Below are 24,612 nucleotides of genomic sequence, written 5' to 3' on the forward strand. Positions count from 1 at the left end.
GAGCTGAGGAGAAAGCAAAGTCCCTCGCAGGGCAGAATGTTGGTGCTGGAGGTGTAGCAGCGTGAGGCTGGGCTATGGCCGGGCTCTGTGTGCCAGGAGCCGGCAGCGCTGGGTGCAGGGAGCCCAGGGAGGGCACAGAAATGCTGGGTGAGAAATGCTGGGGCACAGCGAGATGGGCGAGTGCAGCCAGCCAGGGCAGAGGAGCAGCACTCCCAGGGGGCACAGCCTGCAGGACAGATGGCCAAGGGCTGGGCAGGGCTGGCAGGGCCACAGGCACCCAGGCCTTTGTGCCCTGGGCTCGGGCAGCGCCTCTGGAGGCCCCACAGGAGGAACTTTCCTGGCAGGGGCTGCACTTTGCTTCTCCCTCGGCCTCCCTGGGGAGGCTGGCAGGGGCTGCAGGTTGATGCCGTTTGTCCTTGCTGCCCCTCACATCCCCCTGGCCCACCAAGAGCCCCGAGGCAGCCATGAGGGACAGGCCCTGCTGGCCCAGGCTGGGCTCAGGGCTTGGCCTTTCTGCTTCCTGCAGCCAAGCCAGGCCTTGCTCAGCATTGCAGTTCCCTGCTCAGAGCCTTGGGCTCCCTGCAATCCTGGCCTCAAGGACCTGCTCTCACCAGGCCCTGGGGAGCCTTTGGCACTCCCTGCCCTCCCTGGGGCCCAGCCATGCTCCAAGGCACTTGAAGTTTTGCTGCTGACTCCTTGAGCAGCTTCTTCATCCTTCTCTCCATTCTTGAGGCTCCTGGACCCAGCCCCAGATCCACCATGGTGCTGATAAAAATACAGAAAGCCCTCAGGAGCTCTTTGTCTCCTTTCCATTGCCTTTGAGTCTCCAGGGCTTGTAAAGTGATTGGAGTCAGTTTGGAGTTCTCTTCAAGAGGGAGATTCCAAAGTGCATCTCATGATTGTTTTTTAATCAAGGGTACATTTTTTTATTTTTCAGATCATTGAAGAGGTGACAGAAATATTTCCCAATGATCTTCATGCTGAATGTCTCCTCAGGAGGTCTGGGCACAGAGAAGAATGAGCCCCTTCATGCTGGGCCCTTTTGGACAACCTGCTCCTCACCCCCAGCCTCACCATCGCCCCCTTGAACTGAGATCCCAAAACATCCAAAAATGTTAATGCAATTTATTAATTTATTTTTATTGTGTAACACATTATTTAGTGTTAATACTTTATCATTTATATATTTATTTGTATTTATAACAAGAGTATTTTTTTTTATTACCTAGTTTTTATATTTATATAAAAAATCAATACCATTTTAGTAGCCAAGAAAATTAATTCTCAGTGTTTCCAATTAACACAATTCTCTTCATTAATTAATTAGGCTGTATTAGCTGTTTATTTATTTGTCTTTCTGGTAATTAGTTATATTAATAAAGATATAAATGATCTTTTTAAAGATCATTTTATAATACAGAGTCAAGGCGGGGGCGGCATTTTGCGGTCCCCTGTGACATTTCTGGAGCACCTTCGGAGCATTTTTGGGTCTGGGGAGGGAATTCAGAGAGAACTTGAGGGTTTGGAGGACACTTGGGGGAGCCGGGTGGGCACGTGGAGGAGCACTCAGGGATTCTCAGGGACAGTTCGGGGTCAGGGGCAGCACTTTGGGCTCCAGGGGGGCCCTTGGAGGTCAGGGAGGGGAATTTGGGGCCCTTCGGGGTCTGGGCGGGCCCTTGGGGGGGTTCGAACGGGGCTCTATGGGGCGCGAGGGGTGATGGGAGTTGTAGGCGCGGGTATCATACAGTTTAAAGGGGCCGCGGAGCAACACAGGAGTTCAAAGCGCAGCTGCAATGGCTCTCGGTGGAACGCGGAGCATGATGGGAGATGAAGTCCCGGCTAAGATAGCGCTGGACATCCGCCGCGGAGCATGATGGGAGCTGTAGTCCCGGAAGTGGCTGGAACACGATGTTTGGGGGTTCGGGAAGGCTCTTAGAGGACACTTTTGTGTCCGACCCTCGACTTGAGATCCTCGGGGGAACTTAAACGGTTCGAGAGCCCTTGGGAGGAGCTCGGGGAGCTCTAAGTGGGCTTTTTAGGCCGTGGGGCACGGCAGGAGTTTTAGGTGCGGGACTGTGTTCTGATGGGCTCTGGGGCCGCGGGGGATGAGAGGAGATGAATTTCCAGAAGTGGCTGTACCGGGCATCTGTGGGGTTGGGAGCACTCAGGGGGGTCCGGAGACGCTTTTGAGGTCTCCCTAATGGGCGCTGAGGGAGCGCTGAGGGATCCTGGAAGGTCTGGGGGACATTTATGGGACAGATGGGGCGGATCCCGGGGGGGGGGCTGTGCAGCGCGGGGCATGACGGGCGTTGTAGTCCCGATTGCAGTGGGGCTCAATTGGGCCCCGGGGCATGATGTGAGTTGTAGGCAAAACCAGAAAATATGGCGCCCACCCTAGGCACCGCCCTCGGGGCCCCGGCCTCTGGCGCTCAATGGCTGCAGGCGGTGATGGGCGGGAGCCTCGGCAAATGGGAGGCGGTGGAGGCGGGAGCAGCCCATTCACCCCCTCCTGTCCCTCCCAGTACAGCCCTGTCCGTCCCAATACACCTGAGTTCGTTCCCAGTCCCTTTCAATTCCCCCCAGTCTTCCCCACCTGCTCTCAGTGACTTTGCGATTCCAAACCTAGACACTGGGGCTGCTGGCTGTCCCAAGGAAGGAGCTGGACAAGGTGTCCTTTGCCCAGGAGCTGTAATTTGGATTGTCACTTGCCACTGTTCTTCTGAACTCTTCTCTGTTATGCAGATTGGCCCTTAATGAGCTGGTGGCTCTCCAGTAAATGGTCCTGGGAGCAGCCAGGGCAGAGAGTGAACTGAGTTTCTCCTCCTGCCATTGTCGGTGCCTTGTTTGGGTGTGCAGATGAGTCTCTTATCTCTTAACCTGAGGCAGCCCTGTTTGGAGGCTGCACTCACAGGCGCTGCTATTGTGTAACAGATGACACCAGATTCTTGGGATGGCTTTCCAGAAATGCACTATGGTTAGGGGAAAAGCTTTGTTCTTGCCCTTGCAATGGATTTGCTCAGGGCCAGGATCACAGGTTTGTTCCGAAGGCTGTAGATGAAGGGGTTTAAGAATGGGTACAGGACTGTATTCAGCAGAGCTACAATTCTGTTGGTGCTCAAGGAAACAGCTTCTGCAGGACGTGTGTAGAGAGCAATGCAGCTCCCGTAGGCAATGGATAAGGTGATGAGATGGGAAGAACACGTAGTCAAAGCTTTCTTCCTCCCAGAGGCTGCAGGAAGATGCAGAACACAGAAAAGGATGCAGATGTAAAATGCCAGAGTCAAACACAAGGAACCCAGCACAACACAGGATATGAAGACAGAGTCTATTTTCCACAGCAGGCTGGTGTCAGAGCAGGACAGTTTGAACAAGGGGGAGTTGTCACAAAGGAAATGGGGGATCTTGGAGCCACAGAAGGACAGCTCAGAGAGGAAGAGCAGCCGGTAGCTCAGCAGGGCAAAGCTGAGGACCCAAGCAGCAACAACCAGGCGGACACAGAGCTGAGGCTTCATGATGGCAGCGTAGAGCAAAGGTTGGCAGATGGCAACATAGCGGTCAAAAGACATGACAACGAGCAGCATGAACTCTGTGCAGCCCATAGCAAAATAGAAATAGTTTTGGGCAAAGCAGCTTCTTAGTGAGAGAGTGTTCTGACCAGAACTCAGCATCACAAACAGTTTGATGCTTGTGGAGGATGTAAACCAGATTTCCAGGAAGGCCAGGTTGCTGATGAAAAAGTACATGGGAGTTTGCAGGTGGTGATCCACACACACGAGGAAAATGATGGTTGCATTCCCCATCACTGTTGTCAGGTACATGAGCAGAAGGACCAGAGAGAAAAATACCTGCAGCCTTGGATCCAGCTCTGGGAAACCTTCTAGGATGAACTCAGTAACTGCTGTTTCATTTTCTGGTCCCATGCTGAATTCCAGCTCATCCTGCTGAGACAGGAACATGGCAAAAACAAGTGGGAAAATTTCACAGTCTGGACAAACATTTCTATCCTTCCTTCTCTGCTTCTTTCTTTTCCTGCAGTCTTGCACAGAGATCGTGCTTCAAACAATTCTCACATCCTGATTGTTCTGTTTACCATTTCAGGTAGAGACCCTAGGGATTTATTGTGTTCTTTCTACCTTTTCCAAACACTCCCAAAGAATTCTTTCACCGGAACAGAGGATTCTAAAGAGTGTTTGGCTATTTCCCCCCTTTCCTGGGAAATTCCCAGCTCACACAAACCTACTGCAAAATCTGTCACACCCATGTGCCAAACACCTCTCATCTACAGCACAAACACTAAACTGTGAAATTACATCCAATCTGTGCATTGAACTTCCTTGTTTCTACTTTTCAGCACTTGCCTTTGGACCAGGAGTCCCTGAGGATCTGTTGATTCCAAAATAAGCAATCCCAGGTATCTCTTTTGCAAGCCTCTGCTTTCTTCCACAGCTTTTTCCTCTCTGGCTCGTCAGGAAAGGAATGAGGAGGGCAGATTAGGGACCAAGTATAACTTGGTTTTTGAGTACTCCAGATGAGGACTGGAATTTATTATGGATCCACACAGAGTGTCACAATCTGAGCTGTCTCCTGTCTGCACCAAAATGCACCTGTTCCCATGCAGTCCTTCATTGCTGTTGCTATCAAATAACCCAAATGCAGAGTGAGAGAAAAGTGCCAGGAAGATATTTGTAATTTTTGTTTTGTGTGCCAGATGGGAGCACCCAGCCTCCAAATGTTCTCTTGTCTCCACTGGTTACAGAGAGAGCCTCGAGACAACAAATTCTCCTGGGTGCCTGCAGGGAATAGATTAAACTCACTTTTCAAGTCTCAAATCCCTGATTAATTAAGTAATTAAGTTACTCGGTTCTGAAACCAAAATACACAGCTAAGGAAAGATACATGAGAAAAATATATGCAATAAAGACTGTATTTTCTAGTAAAGTCTAAAATAAAGCTATTTCTAAAAAAAAGGTATTTTCCCTTTCAGGTTTTTTGGTTTGCTTTTAGACATGAATAGCAGAGCAGATGGCTTTGAAAACAGAATTATTTAAAATGCCAGGGACAAGAGGAGGGGGAAGCAGTGAAACAAAGCTCTGTTGATGGCAACCAGAGCCCTGAAGTCACCGGTCCCCTGGGTGGCCCAAGGACTCTCCCATCTCATTGTCCACACAGAGCAGAGCAGAGGCTGGTCTGAGACAGGCCATCAACTTGAAACCAAGTGACTGAGCTCAGTCAAGAGCCCTCAAAATGAACCAACTCCAAAATGAGCAAAAATGAGTCACCTTCAAAATTAACTGTGGGACTGAAATGTTTTGGAGCTCTCCAGGTGGGGCCTCGGGGCAGCCCTTGAGATGAGCAGATCCTGCTGTGCCCAGGCTGATTCTTGTGCACAAATGCAGTGATCACCAGCCTGGCTGGAGGCTCTGACTGCTTCAGAGACCCCTGTAGCACCTTCTGCTGCACAGCTGAGTAAAACTGAGCAAATCACAATTACTTAAGATGCTTCCACACTCCAAAGACCCAGGGCAAGTGGATTAATAGAACAAATCAGAACAGCTTTAAGTGAAGCCACATTTGATGCAGTTGAAGGCTCTGTTGCAAAGGGCCCTCATCCAATGTGAGTTATTCCACAATTCAATCTTTTCCCTGTGTTGGGAAGGATGAAAGTTTGACAAGAAAGTCTCATAGATATGTATGCCTAGCAGAAAGATTTTTAAATGTAGAACCCAAAGAAGGAATAGAGATGGAAGCAAGTTTTTATATAGAAGAAAAGAATTGCTGATCCAGTCTTACTGGATAACCAAGGAGGCAAAGGGTGTGTTAGTTAGATGGGGTTTTTATGATTTAGAGTAGAGGATAAACCCACCTCAAACAAGAAGATGTTTTTACCAAGCAGGAAGATAGCACAGGCAAACAAGCCCGCTGATGTTGCAAGTAGGAAAAAGGTCTCAGAATTTTCCACTGCAAGAAAACTGAAAAAAAACTTCTAGCTTAAACTGTAATGTACTGACTTTTAGTGATTGGAGAACAGTAACATGAATATGGCAATTACTGGAGTTATGATAGGCTATAGGTAAAAGTTAAGGTATAGATTGGTTCTACTGTATTAAGATGCTCAGCAAAGAAGAGTATCTAATGCATTGTAACCAAAACCAAAGGGTCTCCAGGCCTGCAGCTGCAGCTGACAGCTGTGGGCACAGCTCTGTCACCCATGACCCTGGACTGCTGTAACCTCTTGGATGGAATAAACTGCATTTTGGAGAGCTGCCTGGAGTCCTGCATCCCTCATTTCAGCTCTTACATCCCTGAGGGCTCATCAAAGAATAGCAGAGGAAGAAAGAAAAGAGCCTTGATGTTAATCAATGTGCACATTGTAAGAAAGAGGCTTTTGAAAAGGGACTGTCTGCAGTTACAACACAAAACCCCCCAATTGTGGCCATCACTGATGGACTCTGAGGGGGACCAGAGGATTCTTTCCCAGCAGAACCTCTGGTCACAGCTAAGCTGGGGAGGGAGGAAGTCCATGAGGAGTTAGAATTTTTAGTGGCTACAGGACCTGGTCACTCTGTGCTAAATACAGCAAAAGGAAACTTGAGTAATAATTTTATAACAATCATTGGTGCAACAGGGAATCATGAAACTCAGCCATTTTTCCAGCTCATTGATTTTAAATTAGGAAAACAAGGGATGACTCCCCAGTTTTTGTATCTACTCAATTTACTAAAGCCTCTCCTTGGATGACTTATTGGAAAACCTGAAAGATAAAATCAAGATTTAAATGGCAAAATGCAGGTTATTACCCCAAAATTTATTTATGTGGAAGCCTCTATTTTTGCACTGCAATCTTCAAAATCAGAATCTTCAAGATCCATCTGCCATCTGTATCACTTGAGGATGCAGTAAATCTGGTAGTCTGGAGAGGTGCCCGAGTAACCCAGAAAAGCAGAGCCTCTAAGAAATAAATTGAAACCCTGAGCAAGACCAGTAAGACAAAAGCAATACCTTTTAAAAAAGAAATTTGTAAGGGTTTATTATCTCTTGTGAAAAGATTTATAAAATAAGGCCAGTTGAAGGAACATGAATCCAAATTTAATACCCCTATTCTGCCAGTTAAAAAGGCAAATGGAGAGGATTAGTGGCTGATACAGGATCCTAGAGCCATAAATGAGACAGCAGGAGGTAAACACCTGTCAGCAGGAAATTCTTGTACCTTGCTAACAACATGGAGTGAAAAATTAAAATGGTTCACAGTATAGAATTTGAAAGTGGCTTTTTCTGTATCTCCTTGAGTAGTGAAGGTCAAGAACTATTTACTTCTGAACAGGAAAGTCCAAACACAGTGAGAAGAACCCAACTGACTCAGCCAGTTCTACCATAGGGGTTTAAAAGTATCCCCACCATATTTGGAAACCAAGTGGCCAAAGAACTGGAGGAATGCAAACATCAGAACTGCCCTGGTTTAGGGCAAATTTGGGAGAAAACCTCCAAAAGGGGGGCCCCTCCAGAAAGCAAACCTACACAGCTCCTCCTCACCCCACAACCGGTTTGGGAAGGATTCCTCAGAGAGAAGTAGAAAGAACCTGTTTATTTAACAGGCACAGCACCCCCCAGGACACAAAATAAATGATACCGGATGACAAAACTCATTCACAGCTCTGAAAAGATGACAAATTCAGAAAGTCTCTCTTGGGGATGGTCGCTCTGTTCTCAGTCCCCGCAGTGCTGGGGCAGCTGCTGCAGCCACAAGGTGCAAACTCTTAGTGTTTCCCAGGTCCCAGTCCAGAGCAGTTTCAAATGGTTCCAAAAAAGGGAAAGAAAAACAGTCCAGGGAAAATTCAGACTGCCTAGCTAAACTAACTAACAAGCAAAAGCAAAAGCAAGAGCAAAAGCAGGAGCAAGAGCAAAAGCAAGAGTAAAAAGCAAAAGCAGCCCTATGTACTGCACTGTCTGTGTCACACCAGCTGTGGGGGAGTGAGCAGGCTGATAACAAAACAAAACTTTGCTTTTCAGAGCCAGTCTTGAAGGCACAGAACATGATATCCAGCATAAACACAGCAGACAACTGGGGATACAAGCATTTTAACGTCACCCTAGGACAAGAACCCTCTTGGAGTCTTGTTCCAGTCTGGAAATGGCATTCTGAGGCCACTGCAGCAATGCAGGAATCAGACTGTAGCATTGCGGGATTTTCTGCGACTCAGTGGATACAAAGTACAAACAGTCCAGACCACAGAACCCTACCTGAGATTTGAAATCCTCCATGGACAAAGGAGGCTGGGACAGGAAGGAAAAGAAGCAATTTGCCAACTCCCATAGCCATGACTGATGAGTCGCAGGCAATTCTCGGGGTGGTGGAATGATGTCAGCTATGCATCAGCAATTGTGGGTAAACCTCTGTGTGAGCTCTTGAAGGCAGGCCAGCAGGACTTTATAGTCTGGACTGGTATGGCATGGGATGCCTTTTCACAGCTCCAGCGAGCCCTCATGCAGGCCCTGCTTTGAGGCTCCCAGACCCTGTGGACCCATTGGATCTGTTTCCCTATGAGAGATAAAACCCAGCACAGGGAGTGCTGTCACAGTTGCTGGGGACTGGAGCAGAGCTGTGCCTACTTTTCACAGCAACCAGACAATGTCATTCAGGACTGTCTGGTGTCAGCAGCAGCTGCTCTTCTCTTGATCCAGAAAGCTCAAGAACTGACTTTCAGACAGAGTATTATAGTTTAAAAATTCTTTCAATGCACAGCTCAAGATGAAACCTCCTGGGGATTTGAAGAAATCTGGACCAAACTTCCTTCATGGTTACTCAAGATTTGGTTAAAACATTTGTTTAAATTGGTCAGCACAGTAATTGCTGTATGGATTTAGCTTGCATCACAATTCAGTGTTATAGTGCCCTACGCCATAAAATGAAGTACAGATATTGAGAGACCAATGCCCATAAGGAACTGAGTGAAAAACGGGGGACTTGATGAGGACAGTAGAACAGAACAGCACAACCTTGGAGAAACAGATAAAGGATGCAACTCACACAAAACACAAGCAGGATGACAGCTGTGCTCTGCAAGGCTTACAAAGCAGAAGTTATGCATAAAAATTATATTGCCCTTACTCAAAAGTTGAGGATCAGCCATCTAAAAAGGACAGTGGATGTTGGAGACAGACCCCAAAGAATCATATAAAGACTTCTGATACGGAGTGCAACTATGTCAATTAAAGTCAAAGGAAGTGGGGATAGCTCATGAATATGTAATAAGTGTATCTGCAAAAAACTGCTCACTTGATGCACAGTGCACTCAGATGGATTAAGGATCACCCAAATAACTGCCATGCTGTATGCAATAAAGAATATGTAGTTTCAAATACTCAAAACTGTGTGACAAGGTTTCTATCCAGCAGATTTCACTATCTGTCACTATATGACACAAAATAACACAATGCACACACACTGCTGTTCTCAAGGCAAAAAAGGGAAGTTTATTTTCTGACTCCAACATTTATAGATTTCCAAAAGTGACAGTGGATTGGAGGGTGACAGTGCCACCTCTCCAATGACAGTGGACAATCCAGCAGTCAATCAAATTTCTCCTCCTCCATAAAAGAATGCAAAACAATAAGTTATTTACAGAAAGTGTGTGAGAAAGTTTAATACAAGAATGTAAACATCAGAAGGCTTAGAAAATCTTAAAGAATCAGGGAGACAAGTACCAGTGGTGTCTTTGGCTCCTTTTGCCCCACAGTTTCACAACGGCCCCTTGGCTCCATGAGGCTCTGCTCTATAACAAAAGACCCTTGGTTCCATTGGGTTCCATACTGTCAAAATGGCCTCCTTGGTTCTGCACTGCCACAATGCTCTCCTTGGTTCCACGAGGCCTTGGTGTGTCACAACAGCCCCTTGGTTCCATCAACTGCCAGAGTGTCACCCTGGTCTCTTGGATCTGTAGTGTCACAATGGACAATTGGTCACAAGCAGCCCCACTGTGTCACCATGAATATTTGGATCCATGGGGCCCGACAGTGTCACAATGGCTCCTTGGTTTCACGAGGTTCCACAGCATCACCATGGTCTCCTTGGATCCGCAGTATTTCCATGGACCATTGGTTCCATGTGGCCCTGCTGTGTCACAGTGGCTCCTTGGTTCCATGAAGCCCCACTGCATAACAGTGGAATCTTGGTCCTGTGAGGTTCTGTACTGTCACCATGGTCCCCTTGGCTCTGGACTGTAACAATGGACCCTTGGTTCCACAAGGTTCCATGATGTCACAATGGACCCTTGGTTCCACAAGGTTCCATGATGTCACAATGGTCTCATTGATTCCATGAGGCCTTGCTGTGTCACAATGGACCCATGGTTCCATGAGGTTCCATGATGTCACAATGGTCTCCTTGGTTCCATGAGGTTCCATGATGTCACAATGGTCTCCTCAGATCCGCATTGTCACAATGGACAATGGGCTCCATGGCCCCTCCTGTGTCACAATAAACCCTCAGTGCCATGAGGTTCTATGGTGTCACAATGGTCTGCCTGGTTCAACAAGGCCCTGGAGTGTCACAATGACTGCTTGGTTCCATGAGCTTCCATAGCATCAACAATGGTCTCCTTGTTTCTGCAGTGTCACAATGGACTCTGGTTCCATGAGGTCCCTAAATGTCAGTGGTCTCCTGGGTTCCATGTGGCCCTGCTGTGTCACCACAGCCCCTTGGTTCCATGAGTGACTGTACTGTTAGCAGGGAGTCCAAGGGGGAGTCCAGGTTTCTGTATCTCCAGAGGAAGGGGCTGATCAGTGCTATGGGGGCAGTACAAAGATGGAGCCAATGGGGGAATAGGGAGGGAGTGGCTGAGAAACACAGAATAAGGGGAAGGAGCCAATGGGGTCACACAGTTTTTGCGGGAAGCTTCTTGTGTCTCCCTAACCCAAGGAATGCCTCTAAGGGTCTCCACAGCTACAGAGTGTCAAAATGGCCCCTTGGTTCATTTGAGCTCCTCAGAATCACAGTGGCCCCTTGCCTGCATGAGGCCCAGCTGTGTCACACTGGCCCCTTGCTTCCACTGGGCCCCACAGCGTCACAATTGTTCCCTCTAAGTTCCATGAGGCCGCACAATATCACAATGGACCTTTGTTTCCATGAGTCCCACACTGTTCCAAGAATCCTTAGTTCCATGGGGCCCTGTAGTGCCACCATTTTCTCCTTGGTTCCATGGTGCCAGACAGTGTGACAACTGCCCTTTGGCCCAACAGGGCCTCATAGTGTCACAATGGACTCCTTGGTTCCATGGAGACACAAAGTGCCACAATGGCCCTTTGGTTTCACAAGGCCTGAAAGTGTGAAAATGGCCTTCATGGTACCATAAGGCTGTGCTGTGTCACAATGGACTTTTGGTTCCATGATGCCCCATAGGGTCACAGTGGTCTCCTTGGTTCTGCACTTTAAGAATCCCCCCTTTGTCATTTAGAGCCGCACAGTGTCACTATTGTGCCCTTGGTTCCATGAGGCCTTGCTGTGTCACAATGGCCCACTTGGTTCCATGATGTCCCATAGCAGAGCAATGGCCTCCTTGTTTCCACAGTGTCAGAATAGCCCCTTTGTCCCATGGAGCCCCACAGTGTCACTGTCGTCCCCTTGATTCCATGAGGCCCAGAGGTGTCACCATGGGCCCTTGGTTCCAATGGGTTCTGAAGGGCCATAATGTTCTCCATGGTTCCATGAGACCCTGCAATTTCCCAATGGACCCTTGGTTCCAAGGGCCCTGCAGTGTCACAAGGCTGCCTTAGTTCCACAAGGCCCTGCAGTGTCATGGTGGCCCCTTGGCTCCATGACGCAAAGCAGAATCAGAATGGCCCCTTGACTCCATGGAGTACCACAGTGTCACCATTGTCCCAGTGGTTCCACAGGGCCCTGCAGTGTAACAATGGACCTGCGGTTCCCTGAGGTTCCTCAGTGTCTCAGTGGCCCCTTGGCTCCATGTGGCCGCGCTGTGTCACAGTGCCAGGTGGTTCCATGAGGCCCCACAGTGCCCAAATGATCTCCTTGGTTATGGGAAGCCCCACAGAGCCACAATGGACCCTTTGTTCCAGGAGCCTTTGCTGTGCCACAATGGACTTTTCGTTCCAGGAGCTTTCACACTGTCAACAATGATCTGAGCGCTGCATTGTCACCATGGATCCTTTGTTCCATGAGGTTCCATCGCATAACATGATCCCCTTGATTCCAGAAGGTTCTGCAGTGTCCCAATGGACCACTGGTTCCATGCAGCCCCACATTGTCACAATGACACCATAGCTCCATGAGCGTCCACACTGTCAGCAATGCTCTCCTGGGTTCCATGCGGCCTTGCTCTGATACAATGGACTTTTGGTTCCATGGGGTTCCACTGCATCACAATGGACCCGTTGTTCCATGGGGTTCCACAGTGTCACAGCTGAGTCCTTGGTTCTGTCAGCCTCTGCTGTTACCAAATGTCCAAAGTATCAGAATAAGGCTCCTTAACACTAATTTGCTAATTCAGAGGGAATCATTTCTTCAGGCCTGAGGTCCAAGAAGTGATAACTCCTAACCTTACATGGACATGGAATTCTACCAGTATGTTGCTTATATACAGTCACTAAATGTGAATGACAGTTTACCATTTGCATTAAACCCACCCCAAGTTCACAAACAAGGTCTTGTTTTCTCTATCCCTGCACCCTTGAGCCAGATGTCTTCTTCTTCTCTACCAACCATCCTTGCTGGGAAAGCAGCCCCTGCATGCCTTGTTCCTGAGCTGAAAGTTCACAGGCAGGGGAAAAATGGAATGAACCCTTTTGGTATCAGCCCAAGGCTCTGTGTGGGCAGGCAGAGACAGGCAGGAGGCAGAGCTGTCAGCAAAGGAAGGGCCCAGCCAGGTGGGGCAGCCGGGAGATGCCGACAGCCTGCAGGGACAGAGGCACAGGGCAGGGACACCGTGGGACAGCCTGGGCTGCACAGGGCACAGGGATGGGCAGCAGCTGCAAGACAGCCCTGCCAGAGCCAACTTGGGCAGCACTTTGGCCATGGCTGCTGGGCCTGGGCCTGAGGCCACGAGGGGACAAGTGACCCTTGCAGGCCTGGGGCCTCATTGCCTCCTTGTCCCTGCTCAGCAGCCTGGCAGGGGCCGCCCCATGCTCCTGCCCTTGCCATTGCACATCCCCACATGCCAGTGCCCATCCCGGGAAGAGCCCTGAGCAAGGAGGGAGGGACAGGATCTGCCTGGCCTGGGGCTGGGGCTCAGGCCTTGGCCCTTTGCATTCCTGAACCACTTCCAGGTGTGCTCAGCACCAGAGATACTTTTGCCTTGTTTGTCCCCAGCTGTCATCACTGCCTCCAGTGTTCTGCTCTAACTGGAACCTGGGGACACTTTCACCAGTATTGTCCCTCAGTGGGACCCATTAAAACTTCAAGAAACTTCAGTCTATCATTTTAAGTTTGAGTGCTTGAGAAGTTTTTTGAAGACACTCTCTTGGACTGCGTCTGATGTAAACAACACCAAAGCCCTGAGAGGGTAATTAAAGTTTTCCCAGTCCAGTTATGGAGAAAGATTTTAAAGAACTTGTCAGAAATACACATTCCTATTTTAAATAAAGTATTTTATTTTATTTTATTTCTTTTTAGAGCAGAGACAATTGCAGCATTCTGTGATTGATATTGACCCAGGGACTCTCCTCAGCAGCTCTGGCCTGCTCACAGATGCTGTGCCTGGAGCTCTGACCCAGTGTGGACAACCTTGCTCCACATTGCCCAGCCCCATCCTGTCTGTCCTCACTGCCCTGGGCCCCGCTGTGCTTGCAGAGCTGGCTGCACTCAGCCTAAGAGGGGTTTTCCCTTTTTGGGGTTTTTTGAAGCAATCTGAAACTGCTGAGTTTCCCCAGTGCAAACAGACACACTGCTCAGGTGTGTGCCAGCCCCAGGTGCCACCAAAGGCACTGCAGAGCTGCCCTGGGCCAGCTGTGAGGGTGGATCATCAGCCCAAGCTGCATTGGGCCACTGCAAGGGGCTGTGGCCATGGGCACTGCACTGACCCCACTGCTGGGTTTGGCTGCCACGGCCACCGTGAGAAATGAAACTGTCCTTGGAAACACTGGGGAGGACTGGGACATACTGGGGACACTGGGAACACTGTGGGAGACACTGGGACATGCTGGGAGTGACACTGGGGAGGACTGGGACATACTGGGAACACTGGGAATGCTGTGGGAGAGACTAGGACATACTGGGAGTGACACTGGAGACACGGGGAATGCTGTGGGAGACACTGGGACATAGTGGGAGTGACACCGGGGAGGACTGGGACTAACTGGGACACTGGGGATTCTGTGGATGACATTGGGGGGGAACTGGGAACAACTAGGAATGAACTCAGGTGCATTGGGAGGGACTGGGCTGTACTGGGAGGGATTGGAGGGGCACTGCATTGTACTGTGTTCTACTTGGGATGAACTAGGCTTTACTGGGGTTATAGTGGTCTGTGCTGGGAATGAACTCGGCTGTACTTGGAGGGACTGGAGGAGGGTGATTTGGCTGTTCCCACCTCCACTGCATACCATTTTCTGAGGCTCCCGCCCATCGCTTCCAGCAGCCAATCAGCGTACGGACCGGAGCCCTGAGGGCGGTGCCCGATGTCGGTGCCATATTTTATTTTTGCCTACAACTCCCATGATGCTCCGCGGACCGTTTGAGTCTCGTTGAAGCCGGGACTACAACGCCCGTCATGCCCCGCGCTCCACAGAAACCCCGGCACGCGCCCCCATCTGTCCCATAAGTGTCTCCCAGACCCTCCAGGATCCCTCAGTGCCCCCTCAGCACCCATTCGGGACCCCCCAAAAGCGTCTCTGCACCCCCTGAGTGCTCCCAACCTCACAGATGCCCGGTACAGCCACTTCTGGGAATTCATCTCCTCTCCTCCCCCGCGGCCCCAGAGCCCCTCAGAACACAGTCCTGCGCCTAAAACTCCTGCCGTGCCCCCGCCCTAAAGAACCTCGTTAGAGGTCCTCGAACTCCCCGCAAGTTCTCTCGAACCGCTTACGTTCCCCCGAGGATCTCAAGTCGCGGCTCGGACGCAGGAGTCTCCCCCCAGAGCCTTCCCGGACTCCCAAACAAAGCGTTCGAGCCACTTCCGGGACTACAGCTCCCAGCATGCTCCGCGGCGGATGTCCGGCGCTATCTTAGCCTGGACTTCATCTCCCTTCATGCCCCGCGCCCTACTGAGAGCCATTGCAGCTGCGCTTTGAACTTCTGTGATGCTCCGCGGCCCCGGTAACCCTAGGATACCCTCGCCTACAACTCCCATCACCCCCGGCACCCCATAGAGCCCCGTTCGAGCCCCTCAAGGGCCCGCCCAGATCCCGAAAGGCCCCAAATTCCCCTCCCTGACCTCCAAGGGCCCCCCTGGACCCCCAAGTGCTGCCCCTGACCCTGAACTGTCCTTCGGAATCCCTGAGTCCCCCTCCAAGTGCCCACCCGGCTGCCCCAAGTGTTCTCCAGATCCTCAAGTTCTCTCTGAATTCCCTCCCCAGACCTGAAACTGCCCCAAATGTGTCCCAGAAATGTCTCCATGGACCCCAAAGTGGCCCCTTTTACCCTGTCTGTGAAAATTATATGATCACAAAAGCATTTGAAATAGAACTAATTATCATAAAAAAGGAGAAAATTATAGCCAACACCGGTTAATGAATCAACGAAGGGAATTGTGTTTCATAGCACCAGTGACCAATAAATTTTTTGATTGCTAAGAATGTATGGATTTTTTAAATATAAATATAAAATATGGCAATACAAATATAGAATAATGCTATTCTAAATCAGAAAAAATAATTATCATTTATTAATTCATTGCATTTTATGTTTATGGGAAGTTGCATACATTTTTTATGTTTAAGGATGTCAGTCTGTAAGAGACGATCCAAAGATCCCTCATCTGCCTCACAGCCGCCGTCAAGGACGGAGATTGAAGCCCTCCCCAAGGACTGAGATGAGACCCTTCAAATTCTAACCCAGGGGTGCTGGCCTGTCTGGAGCGGGATGTCTGCCATGGGAAGCAGGAGGTTTCCCATAGGAACCAGTCCTGAAACAACGGGCCCTGCTCACTGCTGGTGCCGGTTTGTGCTGCTCAGAACTGGGCTGTTTGTGCCTGTTCCCAATGGATTTATTCTCCACTGTGCCCTCCATGTGCCATCCTGCTCCCCTCCCAGCAGTAGATTATAAAAGAGCCCTGAGCTAACCAAAGACTTTGAGACTCTCCCTGATGTGACAATATGGATCTATTGGCCTGACCACGAGGATTTCATCTCGCTGTTGGTAGCTACTCCCCTCACCCAACCCTCCTTTCTCTCTCTCTCTCTCTGTCCTTTATCTCCTTCCTAATCCTTCTGTTACATGTGCTTTGGGCACTCAATAAAAGGTGCATTTGTTTTGGTTAATACTGAAAGTCCCCTGCTATGTGTCTTTAGGTGCTGGAAAATAATGATAAATAAAGTACACATAGTTCATAGTATAAAACGTAGACACCAGCCCAGGGGCAGGGAGTGTGCCTCTGTCTGACCTCTGGCAGGCCAGAGAAAAAAATTTTATAGATAAGAAACAATAAAGAACCTTGGAAACCAGAGCCGAAGAATTCAGACTCCTTCAAAACACCAGGCTGGGAAAAAAGGATTCTCAGGGTCATCCCTGACTGCAGGCAACCCGAGATTGGCCTTCTGGGCTGTCTGGGTCAACATCAGAGTAAATCTGGAAGTTTTGCTTTAGCCTATTAAGCCATGTTGCTGGGGTCTCATCTTATTCCTCGTTGCTGTCAAACGCTAACCTGGTATTACTCCCTTTAGGGACTGATTCTTTTATCCCTCTGGTCATCAGGGACCTATAATCTGTCATATTGCTTCTCCCCTCTTCTTGATTAGGGTCCCAGTCAGGCTCCACTCAAGCCATTTTTTTGGTCACCTGGGGGCCAGGGCTGGTTTTCTCCCTCCCAAATTTTCATTCCTGCAGTTCATATTAATCGAGTCTATTCTGGGGAAAATAGGATGTTAAAGATAGAGCTCAATTCTCCACATGTATAAATATTAGGGCTATGTCGAAGGAAGGGGACCAGGACACCAGTTGGTTCATCACAGGCCCTTCAGGTCCGGTCTGGTCCCGGTCCCTCAGGTCCTTCTGGTCCAGTTTATTGAAGAAAGTATCAAACACTTATACAGCAAATAATAAGCTAATGAATATTCTGTAAGCCAAGCAATCTATTGGTTAAACTATATACCATGAACTCTTCCTCATTCCTTAGGGGTTACATCTCTCTTTTCTCATGTCTCTTTCACTGTTTGTTATTATACCACAGCTAGTCCCAAGGACATGCTATCAACACAGGTGCAGGACTTGGAATTAGCCATGGTTTTGTACTTTTCCATTTTTTAGCAGCTAAATTCCCAACATCTCCCCTGTTTTTATTTTTAAAAAAAAAAAGTTCTATGGGCTGTCACACTCTTTGCAACACAAGAATAGGCAATTTTAACAACTAAACAGTATTTTCATCTAGCAAGGTTTCTCTCTTACAAAAGATTTAAGCCAGGAAAACAAACCAAAGAGGCTATCGCTAATTACAGAACATACAATACAACAAATATAAAAAAGAATTCTATGTGCTACAAAGCTTAAACAAAACACAGGTGTGCTAATATAATTCATAAAAATAAGCTAAAGAAAGTTTGCTTTCTATTCTCAAACAGCAGATTCTGGTTGTCTTTTTTAACTAAAGTTTCTCTGATGTTCACAATAACACTCTACACACAAGTCATAAAACAAATGCCTATCATAAAAACATAAACCTATCTAACATTATTTAAATTTAATAATATTTAGATTTAAAATATTTTAACTTTAAATATTTTAACTTAACAGAATTTAACATTATTTAAACTTAGTTTTAACAAAAATTAGCTGATTGAAAAATTTATTTAATTTATATTTAATATAATTTTAAATTTAACAGAAAACTTTTGGTCAACAAAAGTTTGTTTGTTTGTAATCATAATAAAAAGCAAGTGATATCTCAAAAAGAATATCAAATGCTGTATGTTTTTGTTAATCACATGCTTTTAAAAACCATGCCTTTATTAACTAAAATTTTAAATTATTAATTATTTCAAATTTTTTATATTTTTATTATTATTTTATTTTATTATTATTATTTTATTATTTTATTTTATTATTTATTTTATATTTTATTATTTTATTTATATTATTATTATGTTTTTTAAAGTGGCTTTGGAGTAGGAAGCACCACTTTAAAAAACAAACATTTTCTTTGGATTCAAAGAAAGGAAACAATTCTTATTTAAAAACAATTATATCATGCATTGCCTTCTATATTAATAATTCAATAAAACTTTTAATCTATACCAAAACTATTTTTTTTTTAATCACTCCTAATTTAGCTTTCAGGGCTTGAGCTAAAACCATGTCATCAAAAAACTCTGGGTTTTTCATTTTTTAATTTTTCCTCTAAGTTCTTTTTTCATTGTGTGTATTTATTTTTAACTCCACAAGTCTATTATAAAGCTATATAAAAAACATTTTCTCTTAAAAAACAGCAAAGCTACATTGCATACCACTGGAATAAAACACTGTTTAAGGTATAGCTGTAGAAAAACTCTTTTGAATTCAGTATTTGCTTTTACATTTATCACATCTAAACAAAGCTTAAAAAATACAAAAATACACTTATTATATGTCACTTTTATAACCACTTTAACTTGTTTTTAACATTTTTAAATTTTTCAAAATACAGTTTTGGAGTTTGATGTTCTACTAACTAAGTTATTTTGGGTTTCTGATGTCTAAAGTCTGTTAGAAAAAACAAAAGTCCCTTTTAACACTTAGGTGAGAAACGCTGGCGCAATGGTCCTTGGTGTCGTTTGTTTATTATCACTGGTCTCTTAATTGCAGTAGGAATCTTTCTTTTGTTGACAAGAGTCATATTTTTTCGGCTGTTTAACTGAAGCTTCGGAGCGGGTGAGCCCCCCCCCGCGCTGGGCTCTGTTTCGCAAGATGCGCCGGCAGGCTGGCTCCGCTGCAGCCACCGCTGGTCGGGGCGCTCCCCCCGCAGCTGCTCGGCTCGGCTTCCTCCGCGCTGGGTGCGGCGCGGCCCCCGCCTCTCTCGGCTCCTGCGGCGGCTCCCGGGGCGCTGGGCTCGGCTTCCGCCGCGGCCCCCCGCGGCTGCGCTACCGCCGCTGCGCCCATGCCGAGTTTAGAGTAGGACAGCCTGGCAGGCGTCCCGAGCCGCGGCTACTGCCTTGCATTCAGAAATATGCTGAAGCAGTGTGTGGTGTATCACTTGCCATGGGTGGCTCAGTTTCTTTGCTGTTTTATCATCTTCTAACACTGCTTCCCACAGTATATCCCCAGATTTTCTCCGTTCTGAAAGTTCATAGACCGTATGGGGGTTAAGGAAAATTTCTTCAGCGTATCCGTAGGCTAATAACAAATTTATCCCCTTTATTTCTCGCCATTCTAGATACGCGGCTAATAACTTATATGCTGCTTGCCTTTTTCATACCTCTTTTTATTTTTCGCGAGCGCTCTTGCAGCTTTCCAGGCTCCGGCAGCACGTGGGTGGCTTGAGTCACCGATGTGAACCCCAAGGGTGCTTCAAAGGTCCGGCACCATCTCGGCTGCGTACGAGACCCAGCTCCAACTTCCTTGACCGTGGCGTGCTCTCTCGCCCTTTTTCTTTTAGTCGAGACGAGAGGGGTCAGCGTTCAGGGTCACCATTATGTCGAAGGAAGGGGACCAGGACACCAGTTGGTTCATCACAGGCCCCTCAGGTCCGGTCCGGTCCCGGTCCCTCAGGTCCATCTGGTCCAGTTTATTGAAAAAAGTATCAAACACTTATACAGCAAACAATAAGCTTATGAATATTCTGTAAGCCAAGCAATCTATTGGTTAAACTATAGCATTAACTCATCCTCATTCTTTAGGGGTTACATCTCTCTTTTCTCATGTCTCTTTCACTGTTTGTTATCACACTACAGCTAGGCCCAAGGACATGCTATCAACACAGGTGCAGGACTTGGAACTAGCCACGGTTTTGTAATTTTCCAGTCCTTAGCAGCTAAATTCCCAACATCCTATGAATTGTCTCCCTGGTGTGATAAATAGGTATGATTCGTGCTGATAAAAATTGAAACAGTAATCAATATTGATACAGTAATTAATATTTGAGAATAATAAAACAGTTAATAGTTAAAAGTTGTAATGCCAAAGAAGAGAGGGAAAGGAGGGGCTCCACCCACCCCCCCTTCCCAGCAGATGTTCTCAAGGACCACAGGAAAGAAGCTGAAGATAAAGTTGCTAAAAATGACCAAGAACCTGGTTGGGTCCAAGAAAATGCTAATTATAAGGGACTTATTGCTTTGATATGTAGATGCAGTGATACGTTAGTCTTGGCTTACATTGTACTGGCTTGGTGCGCATGTGTAACCCAAAGGTGAATTAAAGGACAACGAAGAAGACTACAGGGCCTTCATCAGTGACGACCCCCAAAGACTTGTGCGACCACCAAACCGAGTGGTGGCGCATGCGTGGTAAAGGTGGTAATGAAGGCGGAGACAGAAAAGTGACGAACCGAAAATAGGAGGAGATGGCATTGACACATGGCATATAAGGGGTGATTTTCACTTGGCAAGCTTGTACGTGAAGTGGCAAGGGTCATTGAACCCTGCACTCCGTACCCCGCGGTTGTTTTTGCTTATGCGCTATTATTTGAACCAAATTATCCCTGATTTATATATATATTTTCTTAATTATTTCATTAAAATTGTTACTACTTTTATTATTGTTTGGTTCTTTTTAATGATGAGATAATTGGGCAAACATAACAATTTTGGTGCCGATACCCGGGAACTCTTTTAACTCCGGGGAGGTGGATAGCTTCTGGGAAGGAACTCCCCACCAGACTTTTAAGTGGTCCCAAGGCTAGACCACTCTCCCTTGGGAAAAGAGAGTTCCTTTTACAATAACGCATAAGCAAATTAGTTATTGGAAGCGCGCAGGAGAGGCTCCCATCAGAGTGCCGGCTTGTAGGAGAGAGAGTACCCATAGAAAACTGCTTTGTGCACTAAGACCCTCGTGAGAAAAGGAGGCTGTGAGTATCACGGGGTTTTGGGTCGGGGGGCGGCTGTATGTGTGTGTGAGTGTGTGTGGAGTGTTTGAGATGGGGGCTGGGCAGTCTCGGACCCCCGAAGTGGTTGGGACCTCCCAGTACCGCGTTTTCGTGTTCTCTGTGAGGAGACCGGCCGGAAAAGGAGGGAAGCGAAAGAAAAGTGAATGAGTGGGGACCCCGGGAGGGTTTGACCCAGGGGGAAGGAGGGGATCCCTGGTCCAGGCACCTGTGGGAAGGTCCTTGGGCAGGAGGGATTTACTCAGTAGGGAGACTGAGAAAGGGAGTGAATGAATAGGTTCAATTTCCTTGGAGGGGTTGGTAGCAGGCAATTTAGTATGTGATTAGATGGTGAGAGGACGGGGCTAATAGATTGAGAAAGAGGGAGAGAGGAGTGGAACAAGTAGATTGCAGAGGGAGACATATGAGTGGAACAAGTAGATTGAAAAAGCAGTGTGACAGAGTAATTAGTGAGGAGTTGAGCCACGAGGTGAGTGTGGGAAACTAAGACTCTCCTGGTACCGGGGATTTCTTAGTTTGTTGCCGCCAGAAATGGGTCAGGGAAAGAGTAAGTTCCTTGACCCAGGGGCTGCAGATTGTGTGAAAAATTCGCAGTGGTTTGAGGTATCTGGGAACCGTGAGGGGGGTTCTCAGGGGGGGAGCGTTCCTCAGGATAGCCCACTGGGGATGTTAATGCGGTTTTGGGATGAATGGGAATCCCAAAGGGAAGAAAATCAAGAAATTCAGAGGGCAGTGCCTAAAGGACATAATATAGGAAAAGTTTTGAGTGAGCATCAGAAAAAAATATGAGTCACCGGCAGAATGGTTAAAAGATTAAAAAGAGACTTGCAATTATATTTAGGTATAGATATTAATACTGCAGTAGGGCAGGTTCTGTTAAAAATTCAGTTTGTGACCGGATCTTGGAGTGACATTTGGAAAAAGCTGGAAAAATTAGAAGATTGGCAGGACAGGGGACTGCAAGAGTTACTGAGAGAAGCACAAAGGGTGTTTGTAAAGAGAAATGAGAAAAAGCAGAAAGCAGATGCCAGAATTTTGGTGGCAGCAGTTCAAGAAATGCAGGCAGCTTTGAATGCAGAAAAATCTGCAGGGAAAAACAAGCAGCGGATGTCAGGATCTATTTTTAGGAACACAAGACCTCTGCATTTTTCCCGCCACAAGAAAAGACACTTAAAAAATTCTTGCCCCACTTTAAAGGGTGCAGGACCCACCTGTTTTTATTGTCATAAAAAGGGGCACCTGCAAAAAAATTGCAGAAAGAAACAGCAAGATGAGAAAACTTCTCAGGAGAATCAGAGAAGTCAAGAGTTTTGTTTAATGAAGAGGAGCAAAATACAACCAGAACAGGCCTTGATAATAAAGCTCAAAGTCGTTTCTCAGAGTGAAGAAGTCATATTTTTAGTCAATACAGGAGTTTCTTGGTCGACGGTGAAAAAATTACCCCAGGGATGTGAGATAAGTCGTGAGCGAGTTTCAGTAATCGGAATTACCGGAGAGGCTTTCCCTGTTCCTGTAATAAAAGGAGTGCAAATTGAAACAGATGACAAATTTGGAGTAAATGATTTATTGTTGATACCAGAGGCCGAGAATAATATGTTAGGCAGAGATCTAATAATAGCCTTAAATTTACAGATAAAATCCTGTGAAGGAAAACTTAAAATTTATTCTTTTACTGAAGAAGATAATCTAGAAATTATTGACATGGGTTGGCATTCAGGTGAAGTAGGAAAAGTTTAGGGTAAAGGAGTCTGATCCCCTTAGTCCCTTCAGGTCAGCAGAAGCCTGTGAATTTTATGCATTATTCCGTACATTATTAATACTAAAAAGGCAAGAAGGGACTATTTATACAGACTCCAAATATGCTTTTATTGTAGTACATGTTTATAGAAAAATTTGGAAGGAAAGGAGGGGACTTATAAACACTCAAAGGAAAGGGTTAATACACGAGGGATTGATAATTCAGATACTTGAATCTTTAAAAGGCTCAAAGAAAATAGCAGTAGTTCATGTAAAGGAACACCAGAGAGGGAGGGATATTAGAGTCAGAGAAATAATTTGGCTAATGAAGAAGCAAAAAAAACGACCTTAAGAAAAAGAGATACTAAAATCATGACCTTATAACAAAAAAAATTAGAAATTTAGCAGGAGACACTTTCCCTTCTGCTAGCAGAATTGGCAGCTGTAAGGAAATTAAGAGCAACATTTAAGGAGGGAAAGTGAGTTTTTCCTGATGGCAGGATGACGATGCCAAAAACCAGTGGCACATTAGATTTTAGATAACTTGTATAGACAGACACACTGGGAAACAAGGGCCTTTTGTGATCACTTTTTAAAATTTTATGGGTGTATAAGGATATTTGAAATTGGAAAATAAATTACCCAGGGGTGTCTTACCTGTTAAAAGGTAAATAAGAAGGTGTTAAGAAGCCCTCCCTTTGGAGGATGCAAAACAGCCTACAGGCTATTTGAAAAGATCCAGGTTGATTTTGTAGACTTGCTTAAAGTGGGTTGGTGGAAATATTTGTTAGTGATAATAGATCAATTAACTCAGTGGGTTAAAGCATTTCCAGCATCTTGGACTACAGTTCAAACAGTAGCTAAAATATTGTTGAAACATGAAATTCCAAGAATGTGATAATATGGTGGGATTTAAGTTGATTTATATTAACCCTGATTTATTAAGAAGGAACTAAGCATCCCAGAGTGGCTACGGACCACAATTCCCTTGAGCTCAGAGGCAGAAGAACACCGGGGAAAAAGAATAAAAAGAATTTCTGAATCGGTGGGAATAGCCTAAAAAGATCAAAGATCTCCTCCAGGATCACCCACCAGCAACATTATTAGAATTGATTACAGAACTGCAATTTTAGAAACTGAGATTGATAACACCTGTTGTTGAAAGAGCTCAGAGACAAGTAAAATGTTGGGAGTCGGGTAAACATGGTTTAGGGTGTCATCCATGGATATGTATTCTTTGCACACTTTGTTTTAACTCATGGTGGAGAGTAAAAGAGAAGAGAAGGAGAGACAATTGATTTGCTTGCTTTGCTATGGTTATGTATTTAGCCAGCTAATTATAGAATGCATTGCTATTGATTTTTTTTTTGATACCTTTGAGACTGGGAGACAGGACCCTTCCAGCAGCAATTGGATTAACAGGGAACTTAGATCAATTGGTTCTTGCTATATTGGCTATAGCACAAATAAGAGAAGGAGCAACTCATAATATTATAGACCAGTGTCTCAAAATTGATAGTTGTTGTGGAGAAGAAGTTTATATACCACATAATAGGCACATTGCAGGGGCATATTGGTACTGCGAGTTTGCATATTGGAGGCGGCGACTTAATGAACTCCCCGCCCTTGAAGCAGAAAATAATTAGAAAAATCTTATTGTGGTTGGCACATCCCTGAAATTTTGGAAAATACAGGTTTA

At 46.3% G+C, this 24,612-nt stretch overlaps 1 protein-coding gene across 3 annotated transcripts; it reads right to left on the reverse strand.

Moving 5' to 3' along the window:
* Positions 1-1,383: 1,383 nt before the first annotated feature.
* Positions 1,384-15,111, reverse strand: LOC135461198 (olfactory receptor 6E1-like). Of its 3 annotated transcripts, XM_064738188.1 has the most exons (3): positions 5,280-5,449; positions 4,359-4,790; positions 1,384-3,938 (listed from the first exon to the last, which is right to left on the reverse strand). In XM_064738188.1, the coding sequence occupies exon 3, from the start codon at positions 3,918-3,920 to the stop codon at positions 2,976-2,978; it is 945 nt and encodes a 314-aa protein (XP_064594258.1). In that variant the 5' UTR covers positions 3,921-3,938; positions 4,359-4,790; positions 5,280-5,449; the 3' UTR covers positions 1,384-2,975. The 3 variants fall into 3 exon arrangements, with proteins under 3 accessions (XP_064594258.1, XP_064594259.1, XP_064594260.1); XM_064738189.1 differs by lacking the exons at positions 4,359-4,790; positions 5,280-5,449 and adding an exon at positions 15,036-15,111; XM_064738190.1 differs by lacking the exons at positions 4,359-4,790; positions 5,280-5,449 and adding an exon at positions 15,036-15,088 and having other exon boundaries at positions 1,384-3,941.
* Positions 15,112-24,612: the final 9,501 nt, after the last annotated feature.

This window comes from Zonotrichia leucophrys, unplaced genomic scaffold, assembly GCF_028769735.1.
Source record: "Zonotrichia leucophrys gambelii isolate GWCS_2022_RI unplaced genomic scaffold, RI_Zleu_2.0 Scaffold_218_84236, whole genome shotgun sequence".
Lineage (NCBI taxonomy): Eukaryota > Metazoa > Chordata > Aves > Passeriformes > Passerellidae > Zonotrichia > Zonotrichia leucophrys.